Source organism: Oncorhynchus gorbuscha, linkage group LG16, assembly GCF_021184085.1.
Source record: "Oncorhynchus gorbuscha isolate QuinsamMale2020 ecotype Even-year linkage group LG16, OgorEven_v1.0, whole genome shotgun sequence".
In the NCBI taxonomy this organism is placed as follows: Eukaryota; Metazoa; Chordata; class Actinopteri; order Salmoniformes; family Salmonidae; genus Oncorhynchus; species Oncorhynchus gorbuscha.
Window position 1 is genome coordinate 36122052 of NC_060188.1, and position 20213 is coordinate 36142264.

The window sequence follows — 20213 nt, forward strand, 5'->3', positions numbered from 1 at the left end:
CAGTCATGTTGCCAGACACCTTGCCCTGATTAAAAGCAGTGGTTCGCGCTTTCAGTTTCACGCGAATGCTGCCATCAATCCACGGCATCTAAGTATCTGACTGAGCAGTGGTAGACAGAAGCAGGCGCGTAAACATTCATTCAAAAAGCACTTTAGTGCGTTTTGTCAGCAGCTCTTCGTTGTGCGTCAAGCATTGCGCTGTTTATGACTTCAAACCGATCAACTCCCGAGATGAGGCTGGTTGTGACCGAAGTGAAATGGCTGGCTAGTTAGCGTGCGCTAATAGCGTTTCAAACGTCACTCGCTCTGAGCCTTGGGGTGGTTGTTTCCCTTGCTCTGCATGGGTAACGCTGCTTCGGTGTGGTGGCTGTTGTCGATGTGTTGCTGGTTCGAGCCCAGGGAGGAGCGGGACAGAGGCTATACTATTACACTGGAAATACTAAAGTGCCTATAAGAACATCCAATAGTCAAAGGTTAATAAAATACAAATGGTATAGAGGGAAATAGTCCTATAATAACTACAACAGAAAACTTCTTATAATAATAATAATAAATGCCATTTAGCAGACGCTTTTATCCAAAGCGACTTACAGTCATGTGTGCATACATTCTACGTATGGGTGGTCCCGGGGATCGAACCCACTACCCTGGCGTTACAAGCGCCATGCTCTACCAACTGAGCTACAGAAGGACCACCTGGGAATATTGAAGACTCATGTTAAAAAGGAACCACCAGCTTTCATATGTTCTGAGCAAGGAACTGAAACGTTAGCTTTCTTACATAGCACGTTTACATTATTCTCCACTTTGTTTACTAAATTGATTTTATTGATGTATTATATTAAGTTCAAAGAAGTGTTAATTCAGTATTGTTTTAATTGTCATTATTACAAATAAATATTATATCATTTTAATTGGCCGATTAATCGGCATTGGCTTTTCTGGCCCTCCAATAAATCGGTATCGGCGTTGAAAAATCATAATCGGTTCGACCTCTAGTATATGTGTGTGTGTGTGTGTGTGTGTGTGTGTGTGTGTGTGTGTGTGTGTGTGTGTGTGTGTGTGTGTGTGTGTGTGTGTGTGTGTGTGTGTGTGTGTGTATATATATATATATTTAAATGCATATATAAATAGTGTAAATGCTGCAGTAGCTGGTTTCAAGGATTTTCTGCCATTTTGTTACTTAGCTGGTAAATTAATCGCACAAAGTTAAAGAACTACGAATCCTGTATAGCACAGCTGCGCACAGGCATCAAGGTAGGTCTAAAGTCTACTCAAGTGAGACTTTGTCCTCGTGTGTCTTGGCTAGTTAATAGTAATACATTTGTTTTAGAAACATCAAAGCATGCTTATCGGTTTTATTTGATAATTTCTGTGTAATTTTTTAAAGAAATCTGAGTAGCTGGTAGATTTTCTTTTTAAACTACCTGCCACAGTGGCTGATGGACCAAAAAGTTAGTTTCAGGCCCTGAATAGGTAGAGAGAAGCGGTACGTACTGGAGAGCTGACTGGACATCCCAGGGCCAGAGGTAATAGGCGGAGTTCTGGGGAGGAGGGGACGGGTGGCGGGAGAGAGACGGGGCTGGATTGGCCGGAAGGAGCCTGTTCCTGGGGGGGGGCAGTAAGAAGAAAAAAGTCAGTCAAGTCCAAACTATGGAGGTGAGTGTGGTTGAGTACTTCTAGCCCTGTTCAGATAGTTGGATAAAACATTTTTGGGCCTGAACACAAAATATTACTGCTCCCCAGTGCTTTTTATTCCTGCAGCATAATTACAAAAAAATATATGTTTCTCCGATACTTCAAACATTCCTACTTCCTTCCTGTGATTAGGTAAGTAAAAGCATGTTTTCTAATTAATTTATCATTTTTAAACTAGGGTTATGTTGACAGGTGGCATACCTGTGGCAGATGAGTTGGAGAGGATGGAGAAGGAGCAGACGTGTTGAGGAGTGTCTCCAGTGGTGCGGGGGAGCAGAGTTCTCTGAGGAACAAAAACAACAATTTCACATTAAAACATTCTGTTCAGATTTCAAGCTGTCCTAAGAATAACTGTCAATTCAATAGGTGCACCAAACAATGGACTAAGATTAAAGACTTACCTGGACCACGAGGGGCTTTCGAAGTGGCCGGCTTCGGTTTTTCCTTTGTTTCGGCAGGAAAATGTCTGACTGCATCTGTAAGAGGCAGTGATGCAAATTGGTGAGGCTCCAAAAAGGTTCAAAAACAACAACTAAACTACAAGAAAAATGGGCCTTTTTCAGAATGAGGTTGTCGCAACACCAACATTTACTAACGATAGGATACCAAATCAAGTATCACGATACAGAGTAGAATCGTGACTGTCGAAAATAGCTGATTTGCACATATCCAAAAGGCCTACCTGTGATTAGCCAGAAGGAATATAAAATGTATAATGATCTGCAGTTTCATTGTGGCAGTAAGGGTTACACTCAGGTTTGGCCTAAATGAAACCATCTTTAGCTTACAACTTTACACACATAGCCTACACTCTCACACCACACACCTCCCAACAGTTAGGCACCAAAAATAATTTAAGGAACACCAGAAGAAAAACAGATATGATTCAGATTTAGCTTAGAATTACATTGATTAGGCATATGCATCCTACCTTTGAAGCATCTCTTCGAGTAGGCTATCTATCCCTTTCACATTTTTCCTGTACCATCCAAACATGCGCATAGCCATGGTACCATGTTGATATCTAACTAGCCAGGTAACATTACTAAACAAGGTAATTTGTTATCAAACCAAACACTTGCGGCCCACAAGTAGTTTAAAAAGGGCCCGCAACATGGTTTATAAAATGATGTAACGTGCACCAATTCGCTGTAGAAAAGGGTTTGGGCTAGAAACTTGTGGCATTAACTGTTGAAGACCTAAGCGTGAGGGTCAGTGTACTCAGATTTTCCTCTACAGGCAAAATAAAGAATCAGGTCCATAAATATTTGGACATTGACCAAGTTATTATTTTAGCTGTCTACCACAGCATATGAGTTGAAATTCAATTTTGAATATGAGCTGAAAGTGCAGACTTACAGCTTTACTTTGACGGTATTTACATCCAAATCAGGTGAATGGTGTAGGAATTCCAGCACTTTTTATATGTGATCATCCCCTTTTTAAGGGACCAAAAGTAATTGGACAATTGGCTGCTCAGCTGTTCCATGGCCAGGTGTGTGTTATTCCCTCAGATAATTTACAAGGAAGCAGATAACAGGTCGAGAGTTGACTTCAAGTATGGCATTTACATTTAGAATCTGTTGCTGTTAATATTGAGATGAGCATGCATTGAGGAGTCCAAAGAGCATGCACTGCCAGTGAAACAAGCCATCATTAGGCAAAAAAAAAAAAAACACAAAACTCATTAGGTGTGGCGAAAACTATTTGGTACATTCTTTAAAAGAAAACACTGGTGAGCTCAGGAACACTAAAAGGCCAGGAAGGCCACAGAAAACAACTGTGGTTGATGACAGAATAATTGTTTCCCTGGTGAAGAAAAAACACTTCACAGGTGGCCAGATCAAGGACACCCTCTAGAAGGTAGGCGTATCTGTGTCAAAGTCAACAACCAAGACTTCAGAGTAAATAGAGGGTTTACCACAAGATGTAAACCATTGCTATGCCTCAAAAACAAGACCAGATCAGTTTGCCAAGATAAAAATAAATAAAAAACACCTGATCTATGAAACATGGTGGAGGCAGTGTTATGGCGTGGGCATGTATGGTTGCCAATGGAATTGGCTACCTTGTATTTATTGATGTGACTGCTGGCAAAAGCAGCAGGATGAATTCTGAAGTGTTTAGGGCTATATTATCTGCTCAGACTCAGCCAAATGCATCAAAACTCATTGGACGCACTTCAGTGCAGATGGAAAATGACTTGAAGCATACTACGAAAGCAACCCAATACCATTTTAAGGCAAGGAAGTGGAATGTTCTGCAATGGCTAAATCAATCACCTGACCTGAATCCAATTGAGCATGCATTTCACTTGAAGGTAAAACACCTCAAGAACAAGCAGGAACTGAAGACAGCTGCAGTAAAGGCCTGGCAAAGCATCACCAGGGTAGAACCCCAGCATCTGGTGATGTCTATGTGTTCCAGACCTCAGGCAGTCATTGACTGCAAAGGAGTTACAACCAAGTATTAATACACACAATTTAAATGAATGATCATGTTATTTGTCCAATTACTTATGAGCCCCTATAATTGGTGGGCTACGTTGAAAAAAATTGGTTGTAATTCCGATACTTTTTTATTTTTACAAAACCCTTAAATTAAAGATGAAAGTCTACACTTAAAGCACATCTTGATTGTTTTCTTTCAAATCCATTTTGGGGGTGCACAGAGCCAAAATTATGGAAATTGTGTCACTGTCCAAATACTTATGGACCTGACTGTATATATGCACTTCACTTATGCAGAGAGCTGCTCCAATGATTGAACAAATGTAACATAAATCCCATCACTGTTTGCTAGCCCCAGCTCGTCATCACAGTAAATAACATTTGAAAACTGATGGAGGTGTGCCGAAAGAACGGATAGAGAGAAGCAGCTGAGTAAGCAAATGGCTGGTTAGGGGATGCAGTTGGCTGCTCACAGCTGTCACACGTGATATTGATTTGAAAAAAATATTGGAATAACAGTGGGAGAATCTATACGATATTTTACTATATTCCGGTATTGATGCACGGATCGGTTTGGGTTTTTAACTTTACCTTCTATAACGGTATTTGGATGTTTAGTGTGTTAAATGTGATATGCTGTGTGTAACATCCATTTCATAGTTTACACCGCTTCTTGCGTCATCCCTCTCCACATGCTGCGTTCCACACAGACCTAGCCCTGCCCCGTAAATTAAGGAGCGCATTTATTGTTGCATGACCATGAGGCTCTGTCAGGTTGGATGGGGAGCATCGCTGCATAGCTATTTTTAGGTCTCTCCAGAGATGTTCGATCAGACCAGGCACTGGCTGGGCCACTGAAGGACATTCAGAAACTTGTCCCGAAGCCACTCCTATGTTGTCTTGACTGTGTGCTTAGGGTCATTGTCCTGTTGGAAAGTGAACTTTCGCCCCAGTCTTGGGGACATTCAATGCAGCAGACATTTTTAGTACCCTTCCCCACAATACTGTCTCAGCGCTCTACAGACAACTCCTTCAACCTCATGACTAGGTTTTTGCTCTGACATGCACTGTCAACTATGGGAGCTTATATAGACAGGTGTGTGCCTTTCCAAATCATGTCCAATCAATTGAATTTACCACAGGTTGACTCCAATCAAGTTGTCGAAACATCGAGGACGATCAATGGAAACAGGACGCACCTGAGCTCAAATAGCAAACGGTCTGAATAAGGCATTTCTGTTTTTTATTTTATTTGCAAGGATTTCCAAAAGCCTGTTTTTGCTTTGTCATTATGGGGTATTGTGTGTAGATTGAGGATTTTAAAAAGTAAATGTATTCCATTTTAGAATAAGGCTGTAACATAATTTGGTAAAAGTCAAGGGGTCTGAATACTTTCCGAATACACTGTATATCGAAAAATCTACAAAAGTGACGAGTTTGCATCCCTGAAGAGGGAAAATAAAAAGATTGGAAGGAATGAAGAGATATGGATAGAGTCCAGCTAGTTTATTTTTCTGAGACAGACAAAATATGGAGTGAGTATGCAAAACGTCCTTACGTTGATTGAGTCGAGCTGTTGTCGGAAGGCGAGCTCGGCCTCCTTGTTGGGAGAGAACATGCGGGAGTGTCGGGAGCTGTTGGGGGGCAGGGTGGTGGGAACGGCAAACACCCCACCATCTGAGTCCCCCCCAGACACCAGCAGAGACCGCGGGAGGTTACGACCTGAGAGGTTCAAAGCCAAGGTTACAGTTAATTAGTATTGGTGTACATGAGATGTCATACAAAGATTCAGGTAAAAGACAAACACTACTTCAAGAATTGGTCCTCGGACCTAAAACTATGGAGTTACTGGAGAAGATTCGATAAGTGTAGGTTGTGTGTGTTAGAGGTTGACCGATTAATCGGAATGGCCGATTAATTATGGCCGATTTCAAGTTATGACAATCGGAAATCGGTACTTTTGGACACCGATTTGGCCATTTTTTTTTACACCATTATTTAACGAGGCAAGTCAGTTAAGAACACATTCTTATTTTCAATGACGACCTAGGAACGGTCAGGTTAACTGCCTCGTTCAGGGGCAGAACGAGATTTTCACCTTGTCAACTCAGGGGATCCATTACTAGATATTACCTAGCGTATCCTGCGTTGCATATATTCTGACTGAGCGGTGGTAGGTAGAAGCAGGCGCGTAAACATTCATTCAAACAGCACTTTTGTGCGTTTTGTCAGCAGCTCTTTGTTGTGCATCAAGCATTGCGCTGTTTATGACTTCAAGCCTATCAACTCCCGAGATGAGGCTGGTGTAACCGAAGTGAAATGGCTAGTTAGTTAGCGCGCGCTAATAGCGTTTCAAACGTCACTCGCTCTGAGCCTTGGAGTGGTTGTTCCCCTTGCTCTGCATGTGTAAAGCTGCTTCGAGGGTGGCAGTTGTAGTTGTGTTCCTGTTTCGAGCCCAGGGAGGAGCGAAGAGAGGGACGGAAGCTATACTGTTACACTGGCAATACTAAAGTGCCTATAAGAACATCAAATAGTCAAAGGTATATGAAATACAAATTGTAGAGAGGGAAATATGCCTATAATAACTACAACAGAAAACTTCTTACCTGGGAATATTGAAGACTCATGTTAAAAGAAACTACCAGCTTTCATATGTTATTATGTTCTGAGCAAGGAACTTAAACGTTAGCTGTCTTACATAGCACACATTACACTTTTACTTTCTTCTCCAACACTTTGTTTTTGCATTATTTAAACCAAATTGAACAGATTATTTATTTGAGGCTAAATTGATGATTGATGTATTATATTAAGTTAAGTGTTCATATAATTATACACAGTGGGGCAAAAAAGTATTTAGTCAGGCACCAATTGTGCAAGTTCTCCCACTTAAAAAGATGAGGCCTGTAATTTTCATTATAGGTAGTACACTTCAACTATGACCGACAAAATGAGAGAAAAAAATCCAGACAATCACATTGTAGGAATTTTAATGAATTTATTTGCAAATTATGGTGAAAATAAGTATTTGGTCAATAACAAAGGTTTCACAATACTTTGTTATATTCCCTTTGTTGGCAATGACAGAGGTCAAACGTTTTCTGTATGTCTTCACAAGGTTTTCACACTGTTGCTGGTATTTTGGCCCATTCCTCCATGCAGATTTCCTCTAGAGCAGGGATGTTTTTGGGGCTGTTGCTGGGCAACACGGACTTTCAACTCCCTCCAAAGATTTTTTATGGGGTTGAGATCTGGAGACTGGCTAGGCCACTCCAGGACCTTGAAATGCTTCTTACAAAGCCACTCCTTCGTTGCCGGGCGGTGTGTTTGGGATCATTGTCATGCTGAAAGACCCCGCCACGTTTCATCTTCAATGCCCTTGCTGATGGAAGGAAGTTTTCACTCAAAATCTCACAATACATTCTTTCCTTTACACGGATCAGTCATCCTGGTCCCTTTGCAGAAAAACAGCAACAAAGCATGAGGTTTCCACCCCCATGCTTCACAGTAGGTATGGTGTTTTTTGGATGCAACTCCGCATTCTTTGTCCTCCAAACACGACGAGTTGAGTTTTTACCAAAAAGTAATATTTTGGTTTCATCTAACCATATGACATTCTCCCAATCTTCTTCTGGATCACTGCAGGATTTGAGTCCCTGGCGGCGTAGTGTGTTACTGATGGTAGGTTTTGTTACTTTGGTCCCAGCTCTCTGCAGGTCATTCCCTAGGTCCCCCCGTGTGGTTCTGGGATTTTTGCTCACCGTTCTTGTGATCATTTTGACCCCACGGGGTGAGATCTTGCGTGGAGCCCCAGATCGAGGGAGATTATCAGTGGTCTTGTATGTCTTCCATATCCTAATTGCTCCCACAGTTGATTTCTTCAAACCAAGCTGCTTACGTATCTATTGCAGATTAAGTCTTCCCAGCCTGGTGCAGGTCTACAATTTTGTTTCTGGTGTCCTTTGACAGCTCTTTGGTCTTGGCCATAGTGGAGTGTGACTGTTTGAAGTTGTGGACAGGTCTCTTTTATACTGATAACAAGTTCAAACAGGTGCCATTAATACAGGTAACGAGTGGAGGACAGAGGAGCCTCTTAAAGAAGAAGTTACAGGTCTGTGAGAGCCAGAAATCTTGCTTCTTTGTAGGTGACCAAATACTTATTTTCCACCATAATTTGCAAAATAAGTTCATAAAAAATTCCTACAATGTGATTTTCTGGATTTTTTTTCTCATTTTGTCTGTCATAGTTGAAGTGTATCTATGATGAAAATTACAGGCCTCTCATCTTTCTAAGTGGTAGAACTTGCACAATTGGTGGCTGACTAAATACATACAGGGGGGCAAAAAGTATGTATGTATATATAAAAATAATAAAATTAGAATGTTTTTTATATATTTTTTTTTAATAAATCGGCCGATTAATCGGTTTCGGCTTATTTGGTCCTCCAATAAATGGTATCGGCATTGAAAAATCATAATCGGTCAACCTCTAGTGTGTGTGTGTGTGTGTGTGTGTGTGTGTGTGTGTGTGTGTGTGTGTGTGCATTTGCATGTGACAAGAGTTTGGTAAGCTACCGGAGGACCCAGTGTTTGGTAACATCAGCTTTGTCGCTCGGACCCCCAGGGGCTGTGGTCGTCCACAGTTGGGGCTCCGTACCCCCACAGCCGGGGCCTTGCCTGGGGGGGTGAGGGACTGTTCCTCCTGGGATGGCTTTACCGGAGACGTGGCTGTGGAGCACAGCTCTGGGGCCTGAAGGAGAGGAAAGAAGAGGGCATTAGAAGAAAACAAAATTACTTAAGGCTATTAAATCCCATAATCTGTTTACAAAGTCTCCTACAAAGTGCCTGCATTCCAATTCTCTACCCTTCTCCAGAAGTGTGCACTCGATCCCTCCACCTCATGCATTTAAATGTTTGGTGTAAGCACGGCTAGAGGGCATTTGCACCATAATCCTCACACGTCGATTATGGCAGCCCCCCACACCTCTGATTCAGAGGGGTTGGTTTAAATGCGAAAGACACATTTCAGTTGAATGCATTCAGTTGTACAACTGACTAGGCATCCCCCTTTCCCTTTCCAGTCGATTACTTTTAAATCCATGAGGGAGAGTGCAGGAGTGCACACTTAGGACGAAGTGTAGAGAATTCAAATGTGGCCAGTGGCTATGAAGAATTTGCATCACTAGGCGGTGTTAACTCACAGGTTTGGGATTGACCTCTGATGACACCAGCCGGAGCAGACAGCGCAGGACACGGTGGGTGGAGGGCGGGGGCAGGGGGCGTGGTGACTGTAGCTGTGGGCATGTCTGCCCTGGTCCCTGTAGCCCCTCGTCCCCCATCTCCGGGACTGCAACAGCAGCCGGCTGCCACTCGTACTCCAGCTGCAGTTTCCCAGGTTTCCCCAGCATCAGGTACAGCTCTGCCAGAGTCACGTTGCTGTCTGACCCGCGCGAGCTCCAGCCCTCATCACAGATCCGCTGGGCCGACCGACCACAGGACACCAGGGTTGGTGTGCTGCTTCCTCCTCCACCACCACCACCACCACCACCAACCCCACCAGACTCTTCCTTTCCTGGGGCTGCTGCGCTCCCCTGCCCCTGGTCTGGAGGGACGTCCTCCACCTGTCGCAGTGCCGGTGGAGGTGTGGTGGGAAACAGGGGGTCCAACAGGGGGAGGGAGTTCCTCTCTGGAGAGGCTCCGTCACTGCTATTAACCCCTGTGGCCCGCTCTTCAAGCCTGTACGGAACAGTTGCAGAACAAGAACTACCCCCCTGGTCCTGAGAAATGGAGTCCCCATCTCCTCCCTTGGCCCCCAAGGCCTCCCCTACCCCTGGTCCTTCCCCCAGCCCCTTCTCCTGTTCCACCTGCCCCGCGGCTACACCACCCTCCTGTTTCTGAGTCATAGACAACAGCAGCGAAGACGAAGGAGGAGGAAGTGGCGGTATAGGTGATGTTATCTGGTTCAGATTCTTGTGCTCTGGCCCTGCTCCCCCTCCCAACATTCCTCCTTCAGGTGTGGATATGGGGGTCTCACCCCCAACACGCCGAGCATCCCCACCACCACCGCCGCGTCCAGGTTTGGCCACGCCCCCCCGGGGGAGGAGGAGCGGGGCCCCCTGGATGCCCAGAATCTGGGCGGTGGGGATCAACTCCTTGGGGCCGGGCCGGGGCTTGCCACTCTCCTGCCAGTGGACAGTGCAGGAGGCCTTGGAGTGAACCACACGGGCTACGCTGGGCAGGGGGGTCAAGGTGCTGGTCTCAGCTGGGTATAGGAACAGGTCCTCCTTGTCTTCTCTACAGGGGAGAGCAGGGCTGCCGCTACCACTGTGATGCTGGGTTCCCCCTAACGCCTCGCGCTCCTGCAGGCTCTTCAGCTGAACACAGTACGGTCAAGGAGGGTCAGCAGAGATGTCAAACAAAAATGAGAATTGAGCATCAACTTGGCTAAATATTATCGGTTTCTCTCTTGAAGTTCTATGGATCAGCTCATTTGAGACGTTTTTATTTTTATTTTTATACCAGCAGGTTGTGTCTGGTGCTAATTTCATGTGATTCTATACTTGACCAGATAAAAAATATAATCAGTTAGGTTGTGGTCTAAGTGCTATAAGACGGACATGACATAACCGTTGTGACGTGGAAGGATACGATCCGCTGGTCCTGGACGGCCCACTTCTGTTTCAGGAACTCAATCAGGCTGGACACCTTCCTATGTAGCTCCACCACCATCCTACATCACCACACAGAAGAACAAACAATGTTAGAAAATACTACATTTCTCAGCAAAGAGAACTCCTGTAGACAACACACACCTCAAACACTGACAGGGGCATGTTCAGCACAACACAACCTAGAAAAACCCAATATGATCATGACAATATGCTTCATGTAATGGCCGCTATGTTTAGGGATCCAAACAATCAGGGTTGGGTGTCCCAAAAGCATAAAGATTTTTCTGCCCATCTTGATTTATAAAAAAATCTATTATTTATTCAAGGAAAACCCATTTAGACCAGGCACTCATTCTCAAGGGTGCCCTGATCAAAGTAATACAACAATCAAATGCAATGTGAAAGGAAAAAGCAATCAATACAAATGTAAAATAAAAATACAGCACAACAAAATTTGGGGGAAAAAAGTAGATTTAGTCACAGTAACCGTATTACAGCCACACCAACGGTGACGGGAGACACCCTGGACCCAAACTGTTACAGACCTATATCCATCCTGCCCTGCCTATCTAAGGTCTTCGAAAGCCAAGTCAACAAACAGGTCACTGACCATCTCGAATCCCACCGTACCTTCCCCGCTGTGCAATCTGGTTTCTGAGCCGGTCACGGGTGCACCTCAGCCACGCTCAAGGTACTAAACGATATCATAACCGCCATCAATAAAAGACAGTACTGTGCAGCAGTCTTCATCGACCATGCCAAGGCTTTCGACTCGGTCAATCACCATATTCTTAATGGCAGACTCAGTAGCCTCGGTTTTTCGGATGACTGCCTTGCCTGGTTCACCAACTACTTTGCAGACACAGTTCAGTGTGTCAAATCGGAGGGCATGCTGTCCGGTCCTCTGGCAGTCTCTATGGGGGTGCCACAGGGTTCAATCCTCAGGCCGACTCTTTTCTCTGTATATATCAATGATGTTGCTCTTGCTGCGGGCGATTCCCTGATCCACCTCTACGCAGACGACACCATTCTATATACTTCCGGCCCGTCCTTGGACACTGTGCCATCTAACCTCCAAATGAGCTTCAATGCCATACAACACTCCTTCCGTGGCCTCCAACTGCTCTTAAACGCTAGTAAAATCAAATGCATGCTTTTCAACCGTTCGCTGCCTGCACCCACACGCCTGACCAGCATCACCACCCTGGATGGTTCCGACCTTGAATATGTGGACATCTATAAGTACCTAGGTGTCTGGCTAGACTAAACTCTCCTTCCAGAATCATATCAAACATCTCCAATCGAAAATCAAATCTGGAGTCTGCTTTCTATTCCGCAACAAAGCCTCCTTCACTCACGCCGCCAAACTTACCCTAGTAAAACTGACTATCCTACCGATCCTCGACGATGTCATCTACAAAATTGCTTCCAACACTCTACTCAGCAAACTGGATGCAGTTTATCACAGTGCCATCCGTTTTGTCACTAAAGCACCTTATACCACCCACCACTGCGACCTGTATGCTCTAGTCGGCTGGCCCTCGCTACATATTCGTCGCCAGACCCACTGGCTCCAGGTCATCTACAAGTCCATGCTAGGCAAAGCTCCGCCTTATCTCAGTTCACTGGTTACGATGGCAACACCCATCCGTAGCACACGCTCCAGCAGGTGTATCTCACTGATCATCCCTAAAGCCAACACCTCATTTGGCTGCCTTTCCTTCCAGTTCTCTGCTGCCTGTGACTGGAACGAATTGCAAAAATTGCTGAAGTTGGAGACTTTTATCTCCCTCACCAACTTCAAACATCTGCTATCTGAGCAGCTAACCGATCGCTGCAGCTGTACATAGTCTATCGGTAAATAGCCCACCCATTTTTACCTACCTCATCCCCATACTGTTTTTATTTATTTACTTTTCTGCTTTTGCACACTAATATCTCTACCTGTACATGACCATCTGATCACTTATCACTCCAGTGTTAATCTGCAAAATTTTAATTATTCGCCTACCTCATGTCTTTTGCACACAATGTCTATAGACTCCCCTTTTTTTCTACTGTGTTATTGACTTGTTAATTGTTTACTCCATGTGTAACTCTGTGTTGTCTGTTCACACTGCTATGCTTTATCTTGGCCAGGTCGCAAATGAGAACTTGTTCTCAACTAGCCTACCTGGTTAAATAAAGGTGAAATAAAATAAAAAATGACTGTTTAGTCACGGTAATTAGGCTTCTCCAAGCGCTGATGCTGCATTAGTAGCCTACCAAACTTGCTAACTGCCTGGTATTCAGCACAGTTGTCCCTCTAATCACTCTGACATCAATGCAAAATCAAAATCAAAATTTTAGTAAATCACTTAATGTTGAGTCTATGCTCATGTTTCTATAGGCTATGCAATTAAGTGAGAAAACAGTTTTGATATCCTCTTTTTAATAGAGGCTACCATCAACTTTCTATAGGCTAGGCCTACTATATTTATTTATTTAATTGTTCTAATAGTAAGCACATTACTTCTCTTTACAACAGTATAGCCTACCTCATGGCATGAAAATGAACCACGGGAAAAGCATCCTCCATTCACTATTTAAGTGCATAGATGACATGTATTTTTCCCCCTGCCCCTGTTCCAAGACAGATGCATGATAATAGCCGATTCTAAATCAAAACAAATTTCACACATGTACTAAATTATATGTAAAGACCAGATTAAATTAAGAATAGTCTGATGGGTGGCAATATTATCATTTGTGAATGATGCCCAGTTTGTGTGCAGTAAAGCAAGAAACAGCACTCCTTAAAAAAAACTTTTTCAACTCAGTCGCACATATCATGTAGCCTCGCCCATTAGGCATATATTTTTTTGATAAGGTTTGTGTCACAATTTAAGTGGACAAGTAACTTAAAATTAAGAATATTAATCCGCTTTACAACGGGTATTTAGCCTAACTGGCATACAGTACACGCAGCACGTGAGTTTGAAGTTTGGGGAAGATAATTTTTAAAATAAAAATGCACCTTAATGCATGTAATGCTTTTATTATAAATCGCATTTGTAGTGATTTTTCAGAATGACGTTTTCCCGCTAATTGATTGCATTTTGGAACATTCACGCTTATAGTCTACTGCCATGTGCACATTGCTGCACTTTTAATGTGAAGAAATAGCCTGATAGTTTATCAACATTTTAAGCTAAATGTTCTGATCTGTTGTGTAAGCCTCATTGCTTTTTTGAAGCTATTAGTTGTATTAATTTGGGATCTATCGCATCCCACAACTGTCCCAGATTGTTTGAAATATTTATTTATCACAGAATAGGTAAACTTTTGTACTATGGGGTATAGTAGATTGACATAGGCTAGTGCTTTTGCTGTTCGTTGGGCCTACTCATCTTGTTGGCTGACGAAAAGGAAATGTGGACAGTTCTTCCAACATCTTCAACATGCGCCTCGGAATTCGATAAGGACACGCACAGTTGCATCCCCGACGTGGTGGTCTTCACTTGAGAACGACCCGATCACGATACTGGCATTGGCTAATAAGAATTTAGATAACCGAGAGGTGCGTCAGCGCACGAAGAAGGGAATTATTATTATTATTTTTCAGGCCAGGGGCACAACTGGCCAAAAAAGGTATTTTTTTAGGGGGGATTACGGCCACAAAAAGGGGATGCCGGCGGGAAATTCGAGGCATTATCAAGTACTTGTCAAAATGTGAATGAGACGGATCAAGCGTATTTAGCCGGCGAAAAAAAACTAAGCAGAGTTCATGCCTTTCATGCTAATTTTTCCCAAATTATTAGATGCGTCATGCAGCCTTAGAATGTATTAAAAATCAAAACAGATAGCAAGACTTTCTTAACAGTGCAACACAACAGCTGCATGTACACACCCTCATATCGTTTGGAGAAAATATCCTTTTGATTTTATTTAGCTACGTTAAGCTGTACTCTTCATACTATAAAACAAAACAACGCCATGAATTTCATCCGTATGTTTCTTCAACGTTAAGTGTTGATCAATCCAAATGCCCGATCTATGGGCAAAACACTCAACGAATAAATATGTAGTCCATCTGAAAGAATTAGAGAACATGCATTTAGCCCGCATTATGTACAAGTTTTAAACCAACCAGTGCTTGTTGTAAGGCAACAAAGTCAGATTGTAGAGGATACTGTTATGCATGTTGAACTGCATACAGATTAATACACGTTTCAACAGTTTTATTTATATAAATATTAAAAGAGAACTGGTCCCAATACTGCCCCTGCAGTACACCTTTCGTATACAGGAAGTTATCACAAAAAGAAAAAAAACAGAAATGATAGTCTTTATAGTTAGTTGACACTGACCTGAGGCGGGGATTATGGGCAAGACTCTGAACACGTGCCCAGGAGTGGTTGCTACGCGGCTGCAGCTCCACGGCAACCTTCAGAGGTAGACGCACAGGCTTCTGGTCTTCTTCATCACTCACTCCTAGAGAGTGAGTGAGAGGGAGGTGTAAAGGAAAGAGGGATACAATTTGTAAGATGATCAGCATCATTACCACCACCACTTACTCTCCCCTACTCATCCGCCCCCTTCCCGAGTATTGCCATGGAAATCCATCTCCTCCTGCCCACATGCATGACTCAACGTCCCCATTCATACACTTCCGCGCTCTCCCTGCTGTGTGAGTGTCTGTCAATGTGTGTTTGTGCGTGTGTATGTATACTCACCATCTGGGTCACATAGCCTCTTGAGCGCACGGCACATGGGAGCTTTGATGCGTAGGTTCCTGCCTTTAGAACGCACCGTGGTGGCCCTTGGAGAATAGAGCAGAAACATGAGATAAACACAAACTACAACAAAAATGACAATTACAAAATATCAACCATCTACACTGAACAAAAACTCAACATGTAAAGTGTTGATAATCCATCCACCTGACAGGTGTGAAATATCAAGAAGCTGATTAAACAGCATGATCATTACACATGTGCACCTTGTGCTGGGGACAATAAAAAGCCTCTATAAAATGTCCAGTTTAGTCACAACAAAATGCCACAGGTGTCTCAAGTTGAGGGAGTGTGCAATTGGCATGCTGACTGCAGGAATGTCCACGAGAGCGGTTGCCAGAAATGTTCATGTTCATTTCTTTACCATAAGCTACCTCCGTCATTAGCTAATTTAACAGTAAGGAAATCAGTTCATTTAAATAAATAAATTAGGCCCTAATCTATAGTTTTTACATGACTGGGCATGGGCGCAGCCATTGGTGGGCCTGTGATGGCATAGGCCCACCCAATTTGGAGCCAGGCCCAGCCAATCAGAATTTGTATTTTTTATTTTCACAAGAGGCCTTAATTACAGACAAAAATACTCCTCAATTTCATCAGCTGTCCTGTTGGTAGGTCTCAGATGATCACGCAAGTGAAGAAGCAGGATGTGGAGGATCTGGGCTGTCCTGATTACATGTCGTCTGCAGTTGTGAGGCCAGTTGGACATACTGCCAAATTCAATAAAACGAAGTCAGAGGCAGCTTATGGTAGAGAAATGAACATTCAATTCTCTGCCAACAGCTCTGGTGGACATTCCTGCAAGCTCACTCAACTTCAGACATCTGTGGCATTGTGTTGTGTGACAAATCTGCACATCTTTAGTGGCCTTTTCTTGACCCCAGCACAAGGTGCACCTGTGTAATGATCGTGTTTAATCAGCTACTTGATATGCCACACCTATCAGGTGGATGGATTATCTTGACAAAGGAGAAATGCTCACTAACAGGGAGGGAAACAACTTTACGCACAAAATTGAGAAATACATATTTTTTTGTATATGGAACATTTCTGGGATCTTTTATTTCAGCCCATGAAACCAACGCATTACATTTTGTGTTTAAATTTTTGTTCAGTATATCGCCACACCGGACAGTTTATTACCTACACCACCCTGTTCACGAAAATGGCTCGATGCTACAGACAGTGAGTCACGTGACCGTGGTTTGCTATATAAACCCAGCAGACAGGCATCAAGTTACTGTTTGAACATTAGAATGGGCAAAGCGAGTGACATAAGCGACTGAGCGTGGTATAATAAGTCTGTGCCAGGCATGCCGGATCCAGTATCTCAGAAACGGCAGACCTCATGGGCTTTTCATACAAGACTGTTTCCAGGGTTTCCCGAGAATAGTGGGACAAAAAACATTGACAGTGCCAGTCCCGATTCACGATTATTGTTGCGTCATGCTGATGGCACAGGAAGAATTGGGCGTAAGCAGCATGAGTCCATGGACCCATTCTTCCTGGTGTCAACCATACAGATTGGTGGCGGCAATGTACCGCCGTCCAATTTGCAGCAACTGTGCGATGCCATCGCATCAAAATGGACCAACATCCCTGTGGAACGTTTCCGACTTGTAACTAATGCCCTGAAAAATTCAAGCTGTTCTAAAGGCAAAGGGGGTACCGACGAGGTACTAGATGGGTGTACATAAAAAACAGGTGTATATAATGGTTAATTTCAAATGTGTAAACTATTTATAAACAAATCAACTACTTTTAACCCTAAAGTCTTGGAGAAAAGAGGTGGTATATTTCTAAAAGCTGTGGTTACATTGTTATCATTTTTGGTCTCAGTCTTACCCCTGTTGGATGAGCTCGTTAAGCTTGGCCACGTTCTTATCGTCCATCACTATGAACAACAACAGAGTTAGAAAAGCTAGTGAGTACCTCCTTGATCTTGCTTTGTGAAGACAACACAAACATTAACATATCTAAAAATTTCCTCCAACAGGAGTTTGAAAAGCTAGCTATCTTTGGACACAAGATTAACACAGACATAGTAACATCACATCCTTCATGACCTTCGCCACACTTAACTGTCCCTCATGACACCGGCCCTGTCCAGCTAAACAATTAAAATCAGCTCCATTGTGGCCAACCAGCCCCAGAAACAGAGCCAGACTGAGGCCAATGTCAAACACACCATCCAAGACAAGACAGATACCCCCCCCCCCCCAACACACACACACACCCCTGCTTGACTTACATCCTCCAACCTTCTTCCTGAGTTCAGCATAGCAGATGAGACCATACAGCTCCTGAGAAGACTTCTTCAGCACACGGGAGTACACTGTGGGACAGGAGGAACTGGGCATGTTATGGGATAAAAGTGAAAAGAAAACAACTGCAGCACACCAGTGATCTTGGGTGCTCCACAACCAATTTAAAGACAGGTCTCACACTGATGGTGAGATCAATAATATAATAATAATAAATGCCATTTAGCAGACGCTTTTATCCAAAGCGACTTACAGTCATGTGTGCATACATTCTACGTATGGGTGGTCCCGGGGATCGAACCCACTACCCTGGCGTTACAAGCGCCATGCTCTACCAACTGAGCTACAGAAGGACCAAAGACAGTTTCGCTCTTGCACATTTAATGAGTTGTTTGCAGGTGTGTGTCTGTATCAAACATGATAGGATTCAAAAGAAGAAATGAACGCAGATAGCAACCAACCTGCTTTTTATGAAGACCAGTTGGCATTCGCAAATTAAACTTTGCATACAGGTCGCAGGCAAAGTTTCACACTGATTTTGAAGGTCAATGTTTTAGTCAACAAACCGAAACACGGGCATAAAAAAAGAAAATAAGACTGTGTAAACAAGCAAGAGGTGAGTGGAGAGTTCTATTTGAAAAATAACGAGAGAAGAGAGCGATACAGAGAGACAAGCTAGCTTACCGTTGGCGAAGTCGATGTGCTTGGAGATCTTGTGCCAGGTGCGGTAGTAGAAGTGTCGGACTTGCTCTTTGTTCTTCACCATGCTGGCTGGCTTCCCCTTCTTCTTATGCTTCAAAGCTATGTTCGTCTGGATCGCCTCAAAGTCCTTCCCATGCTACAGAGAGCGAGAGAGAAAGACCGACACTATTAGAGATATGGAAGTTGTGTTGGAGGAGGGGGCACTCTTCCCTCTGGTCTATGGGAGAACACAGGACATAGAGTGCAGTCTCGGTGGTCATTAAAAACCCCATGGCACTTTCTGTAAGAGCAGGGGTGTTAACCCTGGTGTCCTGGCTAAATTCCCAACCTGGCCCCTTTCAAATCATAGCCACCTAAATTTCCAAATGGCATACAACACTCCTAACCTTTCCACCATAATAACTGATTTATGGTGAGTGTTCTGGCATAAAATGGTTGCAGTGCTACATGTGTGGTGGAACAGGTGTTTCCCCCGCTTATAATGATAAGCACTGAGCACCTACTGTAGGTGGAAAGTTGCAATCAAAATGCAATCAATTATTATTAGTGGGGCTTGCAAAGAAAGAGTCCCCACTTTAAATCTCCAACAAACTTCGACTTAAGGCTTGCGACAGCAGCAACACTAGATATTGTAAGAATTATTTTGGACTTACAGGTTTATTTATTTTTATACAAAGCTAATCCTCTTACACGGTTTACGCTAGAAACGCTGTTCAAACTTTAAAACATGTAGACTAGTCTGGAATAGTTTGAGCTATTTTTAAAATACTAAAACAGCCATTTTTTTGTCCTCCATCCACATACAGGAATTTCTCAGCATTCTGAAGGTTCCATTGTGATAGTCACTCCAAACATCGCATTCTATTCAATGTAAACAATGTAACTTAACACAAAAATCAGCTACTTTGGCCACTTTCCCAACAACTAAGACAAAAGGCATCCTCTCCTCTGCTATTCTAATCTTAAAATCAAAATAGAATTATCTGCTACCGATCAAACTTAGCTGTTTAAAGGGAAACCTCTGGATTTTGGCAATGAGGCACTTTATATTCTTCTCCAGAGTCAGATGAACTTGTGGATACCATATGTAGGTCTCTGCATGCAGTTTGACTTTAGGGATTGCATTTTGCCTGCATGTCATGGAACTTCTGAAAGTACAGACCCATCCTGCAAAGGCGCAACGAACACTGAAAGGAGGTTTCTATACATCTCCCACTCTTTGCCCTGCGTCCACTCCGGATGCAAACCCTCACAACTGGCCTTCAAACGAGTTACAACACCGTCCGCACGCATTGGTACAACACTCTTGACTCTCCTCTACCCATCACTGTTGCCACATCAAAGTGAATGCACAAACTGCATTTTGAATGCCTTCAGGGACCAGCACCTTCAGATTAGCATAGAAAAATCCCCATTAAAATCAGTAGGTTTAAGGAAGAGACAGTTTTTTTTGCATTGGATGTCTCAAATCCTCCACATCCGTTGATGTCGCACTTACACATCTGCGGTGAAAGGTAAGAGCGGTGTTCGTCAGACCATGAGACATCCCAAATACCGGTCTCCTCACAAAATAGTCCGCAGCGTCCTCACGGTTATGACCCCGCTATGGAAAGGACGACTCTCGAACACGTAAATGTTGGTTATTTTGCTCTA

The 20213-nt window shown here is 43.4% G+C and overlaps 1 protein-coding gene across 4 annotated transcripts in view; it reads right to left on the bottom strand.

Moving 5' to 3' along the window:
- Nucleotides 1-20213, bottom strand: part of cramp1 (cramped chromatin regulator homolog 1) — a 55392-nt gene that overhangs the window by 17553 nt on the left and 17626 nt on the right. For all 4 annotated transcript variants that reach the window (XM_046306661.1, XM_046306660.1, XM_046306659.1 and 1 more), the window contains exons 4-15: nucleotides 18543-18696; nucleotides 17846-17929; nucleotides 17440-17488; nucleotides 15535-15620; nucleotides 15169-15292; nucleotides 10797-10878; nucleotides 9350-10522; nucleotides 8724-8898; nucleotides 5707-5870; nucleotides 2100-2174; nucleotides 1900-1981; nucleotides 1498-1608 (exon numbers count right to left, since the gene is read on the bottom strand). In XM_046306661.1, the coding sequence (XP_046162617.1) occupies nucleotides 1498-1608; nucleotides 1900-1981; nucleotides 2100-2174; nucleotides 5707-5870; nucleotides 8724-8898; nucleotides 9350-10522; nucleotides 10797-10878; nucleotides 15169-15292; nucleotides 15535-15620; nucleotides 17440-17488; nucleotides 17846-17929; nucleotides 18543-18696 (2359 nt within the window). The remainder of the gene's footprint in view (nucleotides 1-1497; nucleotides 1609-1899; nucleotides 1982-2099; nucleotides 2175-5706; nucleotides 5871-8723; nucleotides 8899-9349; nucleotides 10523-10796; nucleotides 10879-15168; nucleotides 15293-15534; nucleotides 15621-17439; nucleotides 17489-17845; nucleotides 17930-18542; nucleotides 18697-20213) is intronic.